The sequence below is a fragment of the Ambystoma mexicanum genome, chromosome 4q (assembly GCF_040938575.1).
Source record: "Ambystoma mexicanum isolate Mex_15411 chromosome 4q, UKY_AmexF1_1, whole genome shotgun sequence".
Lineage (NCBI taxonomy): Eukaryota > Metazoa > Chordata > Amphibia > Caudata > Ambystomatidae > Ambystoma > Ambystoma mexicanum.
Genome location: NC_090928.1, coordinates 524,312,387 through 524,332,946, shown reverse-complemented (window position 1 = coordinate 524,332,946; position 20,560 = coordinate 524,312,387). Strand labels below are relative to the sequence as shown.

General features: G+C 47.4%; 1 protein-coding gene and 1 long non-coding RNA gene across 2 annotated transcripts in view; one reads left to right on the top strand and one right to left on the bottom strand.

Moving 5' to 3' along the window:
• CFAP61 (cilia and flagella associated protein 61) overlaps nucleotides 1–20,560 on the top strand; it is a 2,971,729-nt gene that overhangs the window by 881,973 nt on the left and 2,069,196 nt on the right. The window contains exon 12 of the mRNA XM_069608074.1: nucleotides 2,072–2,111. Within this exon, the coding sequence (XP_069464175.1) occupies nucleotides 2,072–2,111 (40 nt within the window). The remainder of the gene's footprint in view (nucleotides 1–2,071; nucleotides 2,112–20,560) is intronic.
• The window catches only part of LOC138467814 (uncharacterized), a 213,852-nt gene that overhangs the window by 137,043 nt on the left and 56,249 nt on the right, over nucleotides 1–20,560 (bottom strand). The gene's annotated exons all lie outside the window — the stretch shown is intronic.

The following is a 20,560-nucleotide window of genomic DNA, read 5'->3' as shown; positions in this document are numbered from 1 at the left end:
TCTTACATCGGCTCGCAGAGTTGGCGAGATTCAGGCGCTGGTCACCTCTGAACCATATACCACCTTTCACAGGGACAAGATAGTCATGCGGACGCACCCGGCATTTCTGCGCAAGGTTCCATCCGCATTTCACTTGAACGAAGAAATAGTCTTTCCCGATCCCAAGGACGAAGCAAGAGAGTGCTGCACTGCCTGGATGTCAGGCGTGCCCTGAAATTCTATTTGGACAGGACCAAGGGCTTCCGCAAGTCGGGCGCCCTGTTCATCACCTTCGGCGGCACGAGGCCAGGCTATCAGGCCTCGAAGGCTTCCGTATCCCGCTGGATGGTCTCTGCCATCAAGGAAGCGTACGAGGGCCAGCGCAAGCCGCTCCCGGCCAACATGCATGCCCACGCAGTCAGGGCCAAGACAACGGCCATCACTTTCCAGCTCCATGTCCCTTGGCAAGTCATAAGCAGGGCGGCCACTTGGGCCTCTCCCTCAGCTTTTTGCAAGCATTACTGTTTGGATGCCGGCTCTAGATCTGATGCGGCTTTAGGACAGGCGGTTCTCAGGAACCTATTTGCTTAGGGAGGGTCTCCTCTCCACCCTGGAGCTACAATCAGTTGTAATCGCCCATACCGTATGGAGGAAAGGAGACGGGACGTAAGAGTAATTATAAGTTACTCACCGTAGTGACTAACATACTCTTAGTCCATAGTCCCCTTTCCTCCATACGTCCCACCAACCTCCCCCTAATAATACTGGTGTCATTAGGCAATGTTAAATCTATTGTCGACGCATCAATGGGGACTGAGGTGTGGCACCGGAGGGCGGAGTCAGGGCAGCGTATGCTCCCTGGGCCGCGCCTCTGCGCACCTCTAAATTTAAAGGGGAAGAAGGTTTTTTCTGGTGAAATAGGTTCCGTCTCCCGTCCCTTAAAAGGGACACCCATATGGTATGAAGGAAAGGGGACTATGGACTAAGAGTACGTTAGTCACTACAGTGAGTAACTTATAATTTCTTGTGGAAAACGAGTTTGCAACAGTGTTTTTCCAGTGTATATGAAAAACATGTGAAAAACATGTGTTTATTAACATACATACGTTTTTTAGCAGAAATATGGGCTATACAATATTTTAAATGGATAGGCTATTGAGGCAACAGTCTCTCAAAAGGGGTAGCCAACATGCTTCTGCTGAGAAAGCCGACATCAGATGTCAGTGAGCCACTGTCCCTGTATTTGTCACCGGGTGCTATTTTGAGGAATAGTGGCAAAATTCGAGACATGTTTCTCAAAACTGGCTACAAATGATCAAAGTAGCACCTGCCCACGGACAAATACCTTTTACAAAAAAACAATGTAACATACATTCTTGGGTGTCTTTGCATGTCCTATTCAAACCCTACATTCGAGTGAGGGGGAAAAAGAGAGCCTGGGAGCACAAATAGAAACACTGGAAAATCCATGTTAAACCATTTTTTGTAAATACAGATATTTGTCAGTGGTCACGGGCTATTTTGAGGAGTTTTGGCCAATTTTGAGACATTATTCGGCAGCCACAAAAAATGCTGAAATTTGTCTACAAATCCTCAAAATAGCCCCGACTACTGACAACTATTTATATTTTATTTATTTTTTAACAAAGAAAATGATGTAACAGAATGTGCAGTGTGTTTTTTAATAATATCAGGATTAGGCGAGAAAGCTATGGCAAAAAGCATACAGGCGTATCAGGGGTAGGAGGGGAGAGTATTGTATGCCAAGCCCCCTCTCCAACCACCTCTTCACCCCCCAAAGTTCCTCCCATACTTGCTCGCAATAAGGCACCACTGGGATGGGTGACAAAAGAGTGGTTTTTTTTGGCACTCTTTCTCCCAGTGCCATTTTTCCAGGGTTTTGTCAGATTCAACTGAAAACCGGGAAGACTAATTATATCTCAGTGTAGTGTGATATTCACGTAATAACCTTTTAGGGATGGCGTAACTAATAACATTGCCTCCTATATGTGAAATACACGTTTTCGTTCTCTTGATGCTGTAAAGGTTGTTCTGTGACACTGCGTTGACACTGCTTTTTCTATATTTGCAGATCTCAGGACTTCCTGCATTTTGTTTTCAACCTGTTTCCAGTAAGTGCAGTCTTATTATAAGTTAAACAGTCTCTTTACACAGCAAAGGTGTGATCTGTGAATTGGGCCTTGGTGTTCCCTTTTTGGTTTTGACCAATCTTTGTGGCGCTTGCGCCAGATAAATGCCAAAATCATTGTTACAGAAGACAGAGGGAAGGGGAATCTGAACTGAAAATATCTGATTTGCATAGCAACCGGCAATGCCATAGCATGAAATCATGAAATTACTAAAGTTTCTTTTTCCAAACTCCTCTGGCATACTGCCCAGTGAGGAGTTTCCAAACAATATTTTGCTCCAAGGAGTTTTGTGAGAAGCAAGTTGAGTGCCAGGCTTCCCATTTCCCAGCTGCGCAGTGATTTGCATAGTTGCCATATTGGGCTATTTCCTCACATAATTTGGCTACCTAAACGGCCATTTGTGTGGCGAAGTACGTGCGCCTGCAGGTTTTTGGTTTTCAGACTATTTTCAGCTCCTTTTGACAATTCTGTTTTTTCTAGTCCTTTTGAGGCTGTTTTGTTCATGTTTTCTGCTGTAAAGCCTTGATTTCTCTGTCCCCGCCCACCCCACACCCACCCCACACCCACTCTCTCTCCCCTGACCCAACCAGTCCACTACCACTCTCTCTCGGTCACCACCCAGCCAACCCCCATTACTGGCATGTGCAAGTTGGTTTTTTTGGAGGGCTATTTTAGGCTACTTTCGATGGTAGATCTGCTTTTCTAGTCCTCTTGAGGCTGCTTTTATCATAATGTATAATTGGTTATTTATAGCACGCTTAATACCCAGTGGTTTCTAAGCGCGGACCCGGGGATCAAACCTGTGTTTCTCCGCTTAGTCTTGCTTCCAAGGTGAGTGCGTTGCCCCTGAGCTATCCTCCCGAGACCAGAAGGTCATGTTTTCTGCCGTTAAGCCGAGATTTTTCTACACCCCCCCCACTCACCCACCCCCATTCTCTCTACCCCCCTGCCCTTTCTTGCTCATATTTCCTCTATCATCACCAGTGGCACCCTCTCTCAATGGATTCCTCCCTTGCTCTATTCCCCTTCTTCAATTGCACACCTGCATTCCTTTTCGCATACTCCTTTGAAACGTTGCACTCTCCTCCTTGCACCCTGCTGCCTATAAATGCAATATGCAAACAGCAGTAAATGCCATAACTATAGGCTTTGCCAATGCAAGTTTAAGTAGCATGTGCATATATACCCCAAATGAGAGAACACCTTTGCTTGGACTGTCATGATTGTTTCATTTGAAATCGTCGACAGGCCATTTCCGCTTGTTAACTTCTGTTCTCACATTCCAGGTAGAAGGGATATTTTTCATACATGTTGAAACCCACCATAACTTTGATGGTGTTTGGTGCGTTTGTAATGTCATGCCATTGAACAGTAATCCTGCCATTCATTATGTGATGGGGTTGTTATATATGATAGCATTGATATCCATCATATGGCCAAGGTATGTCCATTATGGCAGAGCCTTGCATATGCCCATCTCATGTCTACACAAAAGCCAAAACCGTCGGCTTTATTGCACCATCTAGCCGGGAAACAGGGGACCTGATTCTGCTTCTTTAGTTCAGTGAATCCCCCTCACCTTCCATCGCTGGGCATGCCACAAGGAACAGAGTATCTGGGCCTCCCTTAAAGTCCCTACCCGAAAAAGTCAACATGGAGGAAACGTTATAACATAGACGCGATCACCTGGCGGTAGGAATTGGGAGCTGGGGAGAATGACTCAAGGTGCCCTTACGCAGGAGTTCTAGCTTATCGGAAGAAAATGTGAACCTGAAATGCGCTCTGTTTTTGTTTTTATAATACATAGTTCTTCCTGAGATCTGGACACCATTTTCTTTGAACCCGGCGGTGATACAATTTTTGTTTGGATTGGAGTTTTTCTTGGACATTAGTTTTATTTGTTGCAACCGAACAACTTATTGTAATTTTATATTTTTGTCACGGTTCCATGTGTAGTGAGTAATTTGTAAGGCGCTATCTCCATTATATCTGTACCTGGAAAATTTGTTTTTTAATGCGACTGAGCCAAGTAGTGATAACAAGGACACATTTGCCGGCTGCGCTTGGGGAGCAGACTTGCTCAACTAATCCCTACTACTACTGTTACTTCTACAGGAAGGGCTGACAAAAGGGTGTTCTAAACAACCAGAAGCATCTTCTTAATAAAATAAAGTGTATTTTATTTTGTATAGCAAAGTGTATTTTATTTTGTATAGCGCTGGGGCATGTGCTGAAGCACCTTTTATTACCTGGTCCAAAGTCTACATTTTCATTGCTGTAGAACACCACCACCACACACTCTTAAGAAAAAACAATCCAATGGGCCAAACTATCACACTTGAAATAGTAAAGAATCTGTTACTCCATTTGTGACATTTTTTGTACATTGACATCAACCTCCACCACTTGTTGCATACATGTGGTCAACCGTCTACTTTCAACAAACAGCCATATGACTTGTTCTTTCGTGTGGGTCACACTTAGGGAGGTGGGGGGGGGGGGGTTCTACAATCGTGTTTTAACTCATTGTATCTCACCAGAGGAGAACTATTCTTTTGTGTATTACTCTGAACCCACCTAAAAGGGCATTCCAGCACTGAAATACTAGGCAATTCCCCTCTGATTAAGAGCACCATCTGCCACCCCAGACACGTGTCTCTGCATTGTGGGGCATTATCAGTGAGATGTGGCTGTAATGCTGTGTCTCTCAGGGCACAGAGAACAAGGGGTCTGCAACTTGATTACCCTTATTGATTTAGGGCGGACCCCAACCAATTCAAAATTCACAGAATTGTGAGAGAGCCCTTCTACTGGGAACGCACATGGCCAAGTAACATTTTCCATGGGATGGTTCCCATTTCGGATGCTCAACCACTACGTTTTAGCCCGCTGTGCCTTACCAGAGGAGATTTATCCAATTACATGTCAGTCAGGCCCCACCCGCAAGGGCAGTACAGCACTGAAATGCTAGGCACTTCTTCTCTGAAAAAGAGTGCCACCACCAGGCCAATAGGCACATCTTTCTTGGCCCATTTTTTGTTGTTGCTGTGATACAACAGGTTACTGTACTTTTATATTTATTTCACAGTTCCATGTGTAATAATGTGTAAGGTACTGTCGCCATTACTCATGTCAGCATTTTATTCTCTAGCACTCATCGCTATGTGCGCCTGGAAAATTGGCGTGAGTGACAGGAAGGGCACATTTCCAGACTGCTCTTGGGACAGGCTTTCTCAATTTTTGCAGAAGGTTTGGTGACAGCTTGTCATAAATGGATAAACTAGAGGTGGATTGTTTGAGAGGGTGCAAGAAACGGAATGAGTGAGACACAGATTGTGTATGGTGCTCCGTCCTGGGCTGAAGCACCTTATTTTACTAGGTCCCAAGTTAAATGAATTCACATTTTGATTGCTAGTAATAAGCCACGATCACACCCTTGAGAAAAGAGAGTCCATTGGTCCACACTTTAACGCTTGAAGAATCTTCCATACCACTTTCAGCATTAGTTGTTTGTTCTTCAAAGTGGATCTTATCAGAAGCACCACTTTGATGAAGTACACAAAATTTACAAAATGGAATGAAAGAAGGAATTTTTGTTTAATTTTTGCGTAGGTGATCCGTCTTCAAAACAGACAACACAAATTAAACTATCGGAGGGCACTGTTGAGCAGATGAGGAAAATGGCTGCTTAGCCTGAGAGCTGCGTTCCTGCCCACTAGAATCTGCCAACTATAGGCACTAATCCGCACTCCTGCCACAATTCTTGGTCGGTCACTCTTCTCCCTGTGTGGCCGAAGTTTGAAAGGAGTTTGCTGCCTGGAACCGGCATAGCCAACAACTGGGCCTGCAGCGTCGCACGGCCTCCTTGCTGCGGCCGCTCGCTCCGGGTGGTGCGGCCTCCTCTGATCATTGTGCGCCGCCTGCTGCGGGCTCCCTGTGACGCCTCCTTGCCGGAACATTTCGCTCCCCTGTTGGAGCCCTGCAGAGCGTGACTCTTCACCGTCCACCGCCCTGCCTGGGACATGAGGCAGGGGCGATCTGGAGCTGTTGGCGGGGCGGTGACCTGGTATGGATGGTGTTCTGATCGGCTGCTGCCGCTGCGGGCTGGACCGTGCCCTCCTGGCCCCCTGTGCGCTCCTGGGCTGGGAGGGGCTCGGCTGCCTGGCGGCCCCGTGGTCAGCCGATCGCGGCTCCTGCCTCTGTCCGGCCGCGACCCCTGCGCCTCATTGGCCCCGGATCCAGGCCGGGCTCTGGCGAGCAGGGCGCGGCCCCCTGGGGGCGCTTTTACAAATCGGTGAACATACGGGCTCAGCTGCCCTGGAGGCTGTAAGGTGGGTGTAGTGGGATAATCCTCGCCCCTCCATCCAACTGGGGGCCCTTGAATTGCCCAGCTGCCCACACGTCATCGAGCGTGCTGTGACACGTCCGCTGGGGGAGCGACTCCACGGAGGCTTCCCTGCTCCCTCCCTGAATCTCTCAGCCCAGGACACACTGTGCCCCCACGCTACAGCTGCTGGAACCTGCGTTTCACCATCTCTTTGGCCACCCTTTGTGTGTTGGAAGTGCAGCATCCGGCGAGGCCTTGCCCCATGAGGCTCCACATATCCATGTGCTGTGCTTCACCTGATAAAGAACTGTGACATTGAGGGGGCCGCCGCCGGGCGTGTTCCCCGCTCTAGTAACGTGCACGCCTGAACACGAGTCCGCCTCCACAGCGGAGGTGCGGCCCCATTCCTGTCTACCCAACGGCTCACTATCCTGTGCACCCAAGCATACCTCGAAGAGACACTGATTGCATGAAGCTCGCTAGACCCAACGCTCTGCGCTCCCCTGGCTCCTCTTTTCCTGCGGCGGCCCTGCCATCACCGCCTCGCTGCAAACGGTCCTCCTCCACCTGGCCTGGTCATTATTAATTCCACTATCCGCCCCTCGGAGACTCAATCTCTGACCTCCATCAGCCCCAGCTAATCAGACGCTGTTTCTGCCACGGCAATGCTCAGCAAGGCGCGGACTGCCACCAAAGTAGGCGCCATGGACAGACAGTTTTGCCAGGGCAGCGCCTAGTGCGGACCAGGCGTCCTCTTCTGCGACACTTGAGGATGGTGGGGTCCCGCTGATCCACCCGCAACCAGACCTAGCTGTGATGATGGAATCTATGGCTAAAAAGTTTGCAGCCTTCCATGAAAAGCTGGACGACATCAATGGGAATGTAGCCTCCCTGAAAGCCAAATCGGCCAGCATGGTGCCAGGATCACTGAGGCGGAGCAAAGAATAGGTACTAATGAGGACGGCGTCCATGCCCTACAAAATACAGTCACAGAACTCGTTCGGGACATGAAACAGGTCAAAGCTAAGTGCGATGACCTCGAATCGAGGTCCCGAAGAAATAACATTCGCATGGTAGGGGTTCCTGAAGCTGCACTAAAGGGTTGCATGGAGCCGGCAGTCGAACAACTCATCAAAGACCTCCTCGACAAACCCGAGCTCTCACCATTCTTCACAGTAGAGAGAGCTCATCGCTCCCTGGCGCCGCTGCCTAAGCCAGGAGACTTTCCCAGACCTATAATCGGGAAACTACTGAGTTATAAGGACAGGGACCACATACTCCACTTGGCCAGAGAGAAAGGGGAACTAAGGCTCGACTCAAACATCATCAGGATTTTCCCTGATTTTTCGGTGGGAGTGCAGATGGAGAGACGCCAATTCGGGGGAGTGAAGAAGATGTTAAGGGACAGGAAAATTGAATACGCGATGCTCTTCCCTGCGCGCCTAAAATTCACCCATCGCAACAAATTCTACTTTTTCACGGTCCCTGATGAGGAGGTTAAGTTCATCGAGGCGCAGACCCCACTGGTGGATACCCCATGGGAACCGATCGACGACTAATGCCAGACTCATAGACTCCTATTGTGTGTCCCCAATAGATGCAGTGAATTGGCCATTGACTCCCCCGCGTGGCCAAGGGTCCCCCCTCATTGTCCCACTGCGAGCCCTCCGTGGCCCAACACTAACATATTGAGAACACAGCTCCCTGGAGGGTGCGCGACCCTAGCTCTCCTGGTAACAATACCACGTATAGGGCTCGAACATTGAAAGCCAAGCTTCGCTGTCATTTACTGGCCTACGGCAGTTCTAGCTACGACTTCGCTACCCTAGAATATGTGTATTCTCGCTTTGTAACATAAGTTTCATCAGCCGATCAAAAGATTTATGTTGTATCATCAGAATTTGCATTGTTACATGTGAGCAGAATGGCAGTGGCAGCCTCCACTGCAGCTGCAATACCCTCTGAGGCGAAATGTTTGTGTTCAAGCCCCAGTTGGGCGATTTATCAGGCATTGGCGAGTTGGGGATGGCACGTAGTTGTTTGCTCTAAGGGTGGGTATCTACACGCTGCTAGTTTGGGCAGGGCGGTGAGGGTGGGGGGAGAAGAAGTTGGGGAATGTTATATACAAAATGGCGAGAAGGTTGGAACCGGTTCTAAAGGAAGGCACTCTTGTGTCATTGCAGCACATATGGCGTTAGTCAGAGACAGATCCTATGCTAGGGATGTTCCATAAGTCATCTACATGGCTGTCAAAATGATGACATGGAATGTTCGGGGATTGACGAATTTTACAAAGTCCCGTAGTATCACGGCTTATGCACAAAGACACGGGGTCAAGGTCCTCCTGTTGCAGGAGACACACGCTCTGAAACACTTATCATGAAACATAGCACTGGCCTGGGGCCTCAACAGATATTATACCCAAGAGTGGAGTTTGTTGCGGGACTCCCTCTCTCCTGCGCACCCTTTATTCGGTTGTTATTTGAATTAGACCTGCAGCCAGAGTCATAGTTTGTCAAGGAACCAACTCCGAGGTTCCTACTGTCTAGAAGAATTGTGGGGAGTGACAAACTTTTGGACTCGAAAGGCGCTGGTTGGATTTGATAGTCCAGTGTTTGTTCGTAGGCAGTTTGCACAAGAATAAATAAATGGTCCAGGTTGTTGGTGTGTCAAACACGAGATTTTTAGGTTTATTCCTTGTTGTAATCAGCACCAATGAAAGACATCATTGGATGTAAATGTAATATTCATAGCATGATGATATGTTACACAGCCGACGCGCGTTTCAACCTAAGTCTTTTTCAAGGCCAAATGGGTTTGATGGTTGGGTTTCCAGATGGAATGGACTGGTCCTCCCAAGTGTGGGTGCCAGAAGGCTGATTAGCCGTACTTGGCCGGGTTCGGCAATGCTGGTGTGTGGAGACTCACACACCAGCATTGCCGAACCCGGCCAAGTACGGCTAATCAGCCTTCTGGCACCCACACTTGGGAGGACCAGTCCATTCCATCTGGAAACCCAACCATCAAACCCATTTGGCCTTGAAAAAGACTTAGGTTGAAACGCGCGTCGGCTGTGTAACATATCATCATGCTATGAATATTACATTTACATCCAATGATGTCTTTCATTGGTGCTGATTACAACAAGGAATAAACCTAAAAATCTCGTGTTTGACACACCAACAACCTGGACCATTTATTTATTCTTGTGCAAACTGCCTACGAACAAACACTGGACTATCAAATCCAACCAGCGCCTTTCGAGTCCAAAAGTTTGTCACTCCCCACAATTCTTTAAGATATTATACCCAATACTCCACTCAAGCTAGGGGAGTTCTTACTCTCATCCACAAGTCGGTAAACTTCATACTCCACACATCCCACATCGATACAGAAGGTAGATGTGTGATTCTACAATGCACTTTGGCTAACAAAGAATGCTTGCTGGTCAACTCATATGCGCCCAACACTGATTCCCCTGAGTTTATCGACGAGGTGACCCTATCCTTATGAGATATCTAGACGTTCCCATCATAAGGGAGGGACATGAATCTGATACTCGCTAATGTCCTAGATGGAACGACGACTACTCGCCGGGCCACTTCTCGAGCGGCCAAACGACTCCTTACACACATGGACTCCCTGGATCTACATGATGTATGGAGAACGTTCCATCCCCATGAAAGGGACTACACTTTCTATTCAACGGTACATGACAGCTCCTCAAGAATAGACTTGTTCCTCTTGTCTGGTGACCGGGTGGGCAGGGTTTTAGATATCAGGATCCTCGCACGCACACTATCTGACCACTCCCCCGTGCTCCTGCAGATACAACTCGGTAACACAACGTCGCCTCGGCCCGCCTGGCGCTATAAATCTGACGCACTATCTGACATTGTCTTTAAAGCTGAGATCCTAGCGGACATAACCACATTTTTTGAAAATAACAATGCGTCCGACACACCTGAAGGTACCAGATGGAAGGCATTCAAAGTTTACATGAGAGCGATGTGTATCTCTAGGGAAGCTGGGGTCCTTAAAACTATAAGACAAGCCATAAACAGCTCGGAAACCAGGCTTAAAACCCTGGAACAGGAGTACCTCTCCACACCTACCCCAGTAACCCTAGCAAAGATCAGAACAGAACTGGAACAATTTGACTTGCATGCCTTAAGTGAGGTGCAATATTATGCTCGCCCAGTAGCTGCCCGTAAATATGGGGAGGGAGACAGACCGGGTAGAACCCTGGCCAAGCTGGTCCGAGCAGAGGGCAGCAAGACCTGAATCGATAGCATTATTGACGAAAAAGGGTTAAGGCTCTGGTCGGACCAATCCATCCTAGGCACATTCGCCAGCTTTTATGCTACTCTATATGGCCCCCAGCCTGAACACACAGCCCATGACTTGGATGACCTGCTGGAAAGCATCCCTATGACCCTTCTCTCCCAGGACACCAGGGAACGCCTTGACACTCCATTCACCTTAGATGAGATAGTCCAGGTAATTTCAGACCTTCCCAAGAACAAGGCTCCGGGCCCAGATGGGCTCACTTCTGAGTTTTATCAGGAAAACGTGGCCGTACTAGCACCTGCTTTACACAGGGTCTGCGCAGAATCACTCCGATTGAACACCCTCCCTCCCTCCTTAAGAGAAACCTTAATAACAGTCCTCCCCAAACCGGGAAAACCCCCACACGAGTGCGGGTCCTACAGGCCCCTTTCCCTCATTAACACAAACATGAAAATCTTTGGCAAGATAATCGCTAACAGGTTTCTCCCATTCATGCCCCATCTGGTCCATGCTGACCAAAGTGGATTTGTTCCCGGCCGCTCTACGGCACTTAACATCCACCGCCTATTTAACGTGCTGTCCAGAATTGATCCGAACGCTGATGCAGTGGCGGTAACACTAGACGCCCAAAAAGCTTTTGATATGGTCTCATGGCAATACCTATGGGCCGTGCTAGAGAAAATGGGAGTTGGGCCAAATATGATTTCCTATATAAAACTACTATACACGGGACCACTGGCCAGGGTGCTTGTAAACTCTGTTCCCTCCTCTCCTTTCGCGCTACATAGAGGTACTTGCCAGGGATGCCCTTTCTCCCCCATCCTTTTTGCACTTGCCATTGAACCCATGGCTGATCACGTAAGAGGGCATCACATAAATAAAGGCAATCATTTACAGGACACACCGGAAATCATCTCACTGTACGCGGATGACGTACTCTTGTATGTCAGAAACCCCTCCACATACCTAGACCCGATCATCCGTGACATCACCAAAAGAGGCACGTACTCCGGTTTCACCATCAACTATTCTAAATCAGAAATCTTCCCTCTTACTAAAGCAACTCAACAACCGACATGCGAGTACCCCCTACGCTGGTGCCCGTGTGGTATCAGGTACCTCGGGTGCAGGTGTCGCTAACCAAAGTTTCCCTACTGGCGGACAACTACAAGGCTATGGCACATCTCATCGTGTCCAAGATGTTTAAATGGCGCAATCTACCGCTATCCCTTGCGGGCAGACTCTCCCTAATAAAAATGATAGTGGTCCCCAAGCTCTTCTACATCTTTGCCAACGTACCAGTCTGGCCCGGGAAGCAATACTTCAAGAAGCTCCACTCGGAGTGCGCCCAATTTCTCTGGCATTCTGGTTCGGTCCGCAAGAAGTGGCAACATATGAATTTACCCTATGAAAAAGGGGGGCTCACAGCCCCAGACCTCTTTCTGTACTGGAACGCGGCACAGGCCGAACATGCCACCCACTGGTACACACACCCGAATCCGCCCCCACATGTAAAACTGGAGAAACTGGCAGGGGGTGGGACAAATATTATGACTTTATTACTGCACCACACATTCCAAACAGATGCCCCGTCAGACCCGGTGGCCACCACGATCAGGGCTTGGAATAGCATCCTGCACTCCGAGCAAGAACAATACCCATATTATAAGTGGCTTCCCATATGGCAATTTCCCGGATTCCCCCCCACCCCCCCCCACACACGATCAACACCTCTTGCGACACTGGGAAAATCTGGGCTATCAAGCCCTAACTGACCCGTTCCCTGATGGTCCTTTGTCACCCCCCAAACATGGCGGCCAGAACACTCCAACTCTCTGCTCGAGGTGCTACAATACTACAGGCTTAGAGCAGCGGTATGAGGTGTGTGGCCCTCGTTCCCAGACGAACCCCCAGACTCACCTGAACTCCAATATATTGCAAACTCTGCAGGCGGCAGGGGCATAATGTCCACTCTGTACAAAATGCAGCTGGGGAAAATGGAGGATACATCCCTCAAACCACGGGAAGCATGGGCTAGGGAGCTGGAAACGGAAATCACTGATGAAATGGGGAGCAAAATGTGTGCACACACGCACAAAGTCTACCTTAGCGCCAGATTCCGCTGCATACAGTTCAAATTCCTCAACAGGCTCTATTACACACCGTACAGAGTAGCGAAATTCACACGCACCCCGACTCACATATGCCCGAAATGCAAATCGAGCGAGGCAGATCACATACACATGTTCTGGTCCTGTGCTGCGCTAAATACGTTTTGGGTGGCCGTGACGGAGGCGCTCTCAGAAATAATTGGTTCCCCGGTAGACCTGGACCCACTAAACCTGCTGTTTGGTATCTGGGCTGGGGAAAATGTAAGGAAAATGTCAAAATTCTTAAATGTAAGTGTCATTGTTGCCAAAAGATGCATATTGCAATGCTGGAAGCGCCATAACTCCCCCACCCTCACGATGTGGCTGAAAGCCCTCACCTGGGTACAAATGTGTGAAGAAGAATACATCGGATCCCTACATGTCATCATGCCCCAAAAACGTGTGGTCAGAGTTCTGCAGCTACCTGAACAATAGAGACGATGTGGAGTGGAGGTCTACCCCCCCACCAGCCCAGCCCAACACACCATGAGAAGTGTACCTCTCCTTCTTTTTTCTTTTCGCGCCTCTCCAGGCCGTCAACCCTCCCCAGCCTGAGATGTCTGAAATAATCGTGATGTACTGCCTTTGATTGATGATGCGCTGCTTGCTTGTCTCTGTGCAATCTGTGCTGTACCTGTCTTAACTTTCTGCCAATAAACAAAAGTTTAAAAAAATAATAATAATTAAACTATCTTACTTGAATTGGAAATCCCTCCTCCCTCATTCTCTACATCTGAGAGATCAACGAATCTCATTCTAAGTTGAACATCATCTGCCGACTGAGCCAAGTCTGGGGACTGTTTGTTTTACTCTGGAATCATATCATTTTTGACATCTATGTATTCATGAATTGTGAGCAGACAAATTGGTCCTTGTATTGCACATAATTGATCCAGCTGCACAGAAGACACGTACTGAAGATCTATAAGCCACAGGGCAAGTGAAGTACTTTGAGATACATTGTTCCCTGATCACATGCCATTAAAGCAATGTTTCTTGGTACAGAGACAACTTTACGTCATGTTGTTATGGTATGTTATTTGGATTTATACTGTGCAGCACAGCCATTTGCATGGTCTCTTGGCACTCTGGCAGATATGAGAGGGGGTGGGTTATGTTAGTGGGGAGAGAGGGAAAATGCAAGATACACTTGCTGTTGTCTAGTGCATCTGGGCCTCAGGCACCGCCCACCATGCTCAACCTCATTTTTGGTCCCTGGTGGTGCGAGGTCACTGGGAACGCGCGTGATGGTCCGACTCCACCCACCACACTTTCACTTGCTCTAAGCCTCTCAATGCTCAGGCCTGCAAGAGCGGTGTAGACTTCAGTTTCCAGTTGGAAAGGGGGCTCCTGCCCCCCTCCCACCTCCAGGGCTGACGGCCATCTCTCCTTTCCTCGGGCTCCCTGGGGGCGCGCATGAATGCTGTCACCCATGGGTCCTGGATGTGGTGCTCACCTTGGGGACCACATTTCCCAGCGGCCCCTGCTCCTGGTCCTGTGTTGAAGCCATATTGAGTGGTGCCTTTTAACCAAAGGCTCACATGAGGTGTTGGGTGCCCATCCTTGAGTAGAAACCTATTTATAGGTGTCCATTGCAGTTATCTCTTGCTCTATAACAGAAAAGCTCCTGCTGCTGGGTTTGTGACCCCTGCAATCTGTCCTTGGAAGTGCGTTCAGATTTACCCTTTGACTTGTTTTGACCTGGCTCGTTTGGTTGTTGTTGGACCTGGATTCTGTTGTGGACTTCCTTTGGGCTTCTCCTTGGATTTGTTCCTTCGACACCTTTCTATTGGGGAAGCTCTTTCTTGGATTCACTACCTCGGCTGCATGCCGCCGGGATTTGCAGACAAGAGAACTTGGACTCCGAAGCCTAATCCCACTTTGTCTCTCTCATTCAACTTCTATCCTCCTGACTCTTAAATTGATTCATTGCTTCTGTGATCAGCAAGGATCTGGAAATTGACAGATGAGAGGAGGGACAGTCTGGAGACTTCACTCATTACCATAGGCAGAGTGCTAAGGGTTATAAAAAACATGAACCTTTGATTCAACATAATGGCTATCTGAGAGATGGAAACCTCAGCTGTACACATCACCATCTTACTAAGATCACTGGCTGGCTGGGTGCATTCTCAAACCCCACTTTAACTCTCTCAGGTTCCGCTCTCAATGGGCCCTGCAGTGGCCGGACTCCCTGGTTGTTTCTCACAGAGGTTAACCTAGTGTCTCTAAAAGGATTCAAACACCTCTCCCAATTTGCACACAGCTGCAGGCCAATGAATAATGATGCCCTGTGCCAGCCCTCTCACCTGGTGTTGAGGTGGCTCCATAACGTTTCAGAATGATGCTGAAACCCGGATAGGGGATTCTCTATTAGGAGCTCAATGGGTTGAGTAGATAGCAAGATAAAGTATAGTGTGGATTCGACAAGTACTGCTGGATGCCCCTTGATCTTAATCCAGATGTCTATGATGTGGTGATGACCCCAAACTTGCAGAAGCGGTTAATAATTGGGATTCTTTCGGAAGATGTAGGTAGGTTGCAACAGAAGATGTAAGTGATTCCATCACTTTTTGCACAAACAGATTTTGAGTCCCAGGACTGCTGGACTGTGAAGTCACAACCCTTTCTTGCAGTCCTGGCTCTGTAGGGGTGGTGAAGCTCACACTGCTCTGTGAATAATTTTAAGTAAACGGAAGTGCTCCAAAAGCATATGGACTGCTTTAAGCTGAGACCGCAAATTCATGTTCGACAATGCACTTTTAAATGTTTTTTGCCATGTCGGCTTCTGAATGTGGTACATTTATATTCTCGGAGGTCAAAATATCCTTTGTGAACCAAACATTTTTGTCTATGCGCACAATCTTGCTCTCTGTCAGAGCCGCAATGTCTGCACTGTAGTTTCTGTGAAGTTTGTCACTCTCTGCGGCAGATAGTTATCAAGGATAGAAAGGAGATGCAACACGTGATTGAAGGTTGCCTGCGGGACTGCTAATGTGGCTTATTCTAGTGCCAAAAAAATTGCAAAAATCACTGAATTAGTCCCTATTGCTGAGGAAAGGAACATGTGTTTGAGCTCTGCTCACTTTGGACCTGCATCTCAAAATGATTGATGGTTGCGTGTTTTTCAAAGAGATAATGCAGCATTTCCAGGCTCGAGTTCCCTCTTGCCACAACTTTCTGTATGAGCCGATGCTGTGGCAGTACGTTCTCCTTCTGTAATTTGAGCAAGACTTGCACAAGAGTTTAAAGGCATTAATGGAGTGACTGAAATGCCCCCAAACCCTTAGGCGCGTGATCAGCACCATTTGTAAATGCTGGTTGCTTTTTCAGTAAGTTCTGGATTATGAGGTTCAGGCAATGTGCAAAACGGCATACTTGTAGGTATCTGCCATCAGTCGGTCCATGCACAATATTTGTACTATTATCAAAAGCCACTAAACTAACCCTCAAACCCCATAGTTGAAACCATTCCTTAGGGCCTCTGAAGATATTCCTGTGTAAAGCGAGAACCTCAGGCAGATTGCTACTACTGCTCGATGGAAGACGATCGCCATCCGGAGGGAGAACCATTCCACCAACTACTGCACTGCAGCACTGCCATGGTGAAAGCATCTTGATGAAAATCCTGCAGTAATTTCAGAAAGGGCTATTTGACTGGCAAGCACTGAAGAATTTAGCAAGCATTGCTTTCTCAGAGGGAGCACTGTGGCTCACAGTGCTGTGATGCACATGTAATATGCAGCTTGACCACCGCTCCACATGTCTGTTGTCTGATGGTCTCTATGCTAGTACTGCCTTGTTAGTTTTGCAACAGTGTTGCATGTTTCAGAGCTCATTATGTTGCTCATTATTTTTATTTTCTTGCGGTTTTATTACATGTCATTTTACAACTGTAAGAAACCTGAGAGTATTCTTACTTCCGCTCCTCCGGGATCCTCTGCACAGGGGGCCAGGGAAAGGCCGTCGCTTATGGATCCTGACCTTGGGGGCAGGCAAGAGAGGAAAGATCACCTGGGTGGAGGGTCCTTGGGAATTGGGGGTGAGATACCCTCAGGCAAGATGTGGTATTCCCCATCCAAGAAGAAACCCTTATTCTGGGGGCCATTATGGGGTATTTTTATTCACGTACCAGAGGCCGAGAAAGGAATATGAGATATTCGCAGTCCAAAGGTATTAGGAAAAGAGCAAAACAGGTTTTAGATTACTTGGGTAGAGGGTCTGTGAGGACTGGGAGTGGGATGCCTTTGGGAGAGACATGGTATCCCCCTTTTTCTACGACTGATCAACCCAACCCTCCCCCTGCCTTTTTGGGGTATTTTGACTCAACTCCCCTATGTATGACTGTTAGAAGTACTTTGGATGAAGAAGAGGTAACTAGGAGCAATAAGGACTAGGTGTTTCTACCACTCTGGTACTGGGATGAGGAAGAAGCCTGCTGAGAGTAGTAGAGGAAAGGCATGTCCCCTTAATTATGGTCAAGCAGGGCTAATTGTACAACAGCACCTGCAGCCGGTTAGGGGGCTGCAGTTGTATAAAAGGGCCAATATAGTTGCAGACGGGTGCAGAGCAGGAGTGGGTGAACCAAGAGATTCTGTGGCATTGATGGAGCAGCAAAAGAGAGGCCAAAGAAAGCAGCAGGAACCTGTGATTGAAGTACAATGTTTCAAGGGAGTACAGCCCGGGTGCTGGGGCTTCGTGGGACCAAGCAAACATTAAAAGGGGAACCTTGTCTGGAGGCGGCCCCTTTTCGTGGCATTCGTAGTGCTCGTTCTTGTGCAATCAGAAGGCGACCCAGGAGTGCCTGAAGGGCAGAAGGAGTCCTTAAACTGAGGACCAAAGGCGGAGAAGTCTGTACTGCAGAAATGCTGCAAGACACAACCAGTGAGTTTCTATGCAAAAGGAAACCCGGTGTGCAAGTTTTTGAAGTTCTGCAGAGGATTACTGTGTATCGGAGTGGTCGCGTGCAGAAGTCACGTTGTCGAAGGTCCCCGAATTAAATCCTCGTTCATTTTTGAACTAATAAATATACCTTGTATTGGAGTGGTTACGTGCATGAGAGGCACGTTATTGAAAGTCTGAGTGCTGTGTACATTACAAAGGTAACTTTCACAAGCTTATAACAAGGAAACTAAACGAATGACACTGTCTTTAATTGTAACAAAACTCTTTGAGTGCTGGGCACATTATTCAAAGCATTATACAATGAAATATAACACCAGTGTGAACTGAATGAAGATCCTGAACACCTTTGAAATTCAAGCATAAATGAAAAACCGTACCAAATACTTTCTTATGAATGTAACTTCCAGGCAAACTTTACAAGTACAAGTTCTATAATACCTTGTGAATTCAGCTTTCAAATGAAATTTACAAGCCCAATTTCTATGTGAATTTACAAGTGAACTTTAAACAGATGTTTAACAACCGCAAGATAATTTAATACAAGTGAACCAATAATACTTTGGGCTCCAGAGTGAATGGACCTTTGGAGATGAGCTCTAATAAATGTTTGAACTACAGCTTTCTGCCAAATGATATTGTTATACCAAGACAAACCGCGTCCAGATGGTGCAAGTATTGCACAGATCTTTAAGAAAGCTGGAAAATATATTTACATATGGAAAGCAAATCTTGGGGAAGGGAACCCTAAGATGTAGAGTGCTTTTGTGGTTGCAACTGTGCTTTGGAACTTGGCGAAGGGAACCTAGGGTATTGGTTAACCTTATATATGAATTTAAGGCATTCCTGAGACATTTATGCGAACTGCTTTGTACTTTGGGAAAGGGGAGATGAAAGAAAGCTCTGAGCAGGACAGAGCTCCGAACTTTGTGTTGATCACTGTATTGTTGGTTGCTGACATCCCTACACATTGTATAGGTTAGTTGTGACGGCAAATATAGGTTTTGGACACAGACAGATTCCTATGTTGTACCTTTAGACTTTGACTTTCCTTAGTTTTGGTTTGGTAGGGAAATCCCACCATAGGATAGGGCAAGATGGGAGTTTTTCCATCTTGACTTTTAAGTTAATACACTTTTATTGTTCGTTAAGAATCTGTTGTCTGTGTCTTACTCCAAGATGCCTTCACACAACACACTTGTTTCTAAGGGCACAGATGAAAGGGCGGGTGAGGAGGAAGTGCACTGGGACAGAGGAAGTGGGTGGGAGAGTGCAGTAACCATCACAGTACACTGCAAAGCTACCCGGTTCTTCCTGTTTGTTAGTAGGCAAATTCATAATTAATGAGACTGAACATTTACAGGCACATGGAAAGATGGCCTTCTGGGAAAAATCTGATGAAAGACAACCACTGTGGCAATAAGACCCGAGGCGGCGGGCCAATACCACCCCAGGTAATGGCCCCGGGGCCATAGTTACACGAAGCCCCGGGGGCATTACTGTGGGCGGTATTGGCCCGCTGCTCAGGGTCTTATAGCCATTAGTACCCCAGCCCGTTAGACCGGGGTACTAATGGCATTTTTTTCTGTTTAAAAATGCTGCTACATTTTGAAACAGAAAAAAACAAAAAAATAAAAGGTGAAAAAAATGGCCACCGGCAAAGGGAAAATGTAGTCCGTTTTCCCTTTCCATGGTGGCTATCGGGAGCGGACGCGCTGGGAACAGAAGTGTTTGCAGTGCGTCTGCTCCCAAGAAAACAAGAAAAAAGAAGGTAAGTGGGGTTGGGAGGGCGGGGAGGGGATAGTTTGCGGGGAGGGGGGTGGAGGAAAAAAAACGTAATTGAGTCCCCGGCGGGGGACGAAGGCAGCCTCCAGCCATGGGGAGGCTCAGAGCGGTGATTGCCCCGTTTCGAGCCTCCTCATTGGCTAAGGGGCTGCCTCGCTGGGAACAGAGTACCCGGCACGCGTGGGACGCACCAACGTATACAGGAATACTGTGTGGTATGGCTCGGAAAAGAGCCAATCAACACGTAGTATTCCCGGTGTACAGCACATGCCGGGTACTAATGGGCAGCAATGGGCTTCTCCAAAGGCATTAATGAAGATTGAGGAAGCTCATTCTTGCAACTACTACAAGTACTCATGGTTAGAGTTCTGTGAAGACATTTATTTAACAGGAAAGGCTTCATAAATCATAGTTTGATTCTGTTCTTACGGCCTTTGGCAGATCCTTCCAGTTTAAGTTTCAAATACTTTTGGAATGCCCTGTCTCATGAAAATGGAGGTGGTTTCTGTGCATCTGAGGGGCCTGAAACCTGATTGTCATGAAGCAAGTCAAGTGATTTGCTGTATTCCATCATTTGGATAATGATAATCTTCTTCAGGATTTTGCTGTTAACAGAATATTAGTGATGGGTGGTTGCTGTCTGTGTTAGCATCTAAAGACGTTTTTGAGTAGGGGATGATCAGGCAATTATGCCTGTCATGATACAGGTATAACATGTTTTGGCCATAGTTGATGGCCGAAAGACAATACACTTGTTGACTATTGCTGTGCATGAAAATCCTTGGTCACCAAAGTTGTAACTAGTTTAATTATGTCCTTTGCGGAAATATGGTAAAATAAAAGGACGGATGATTGATCTGCTATATCATTGGTATTGTTGACTTTGGGCATTGGTTGACTATGGATTGTGGCATGATGGATGGAATGTGTATGTAGTGGATTTTGTTAGTAAAAGATCTGAGCCAATTTGTTAATGA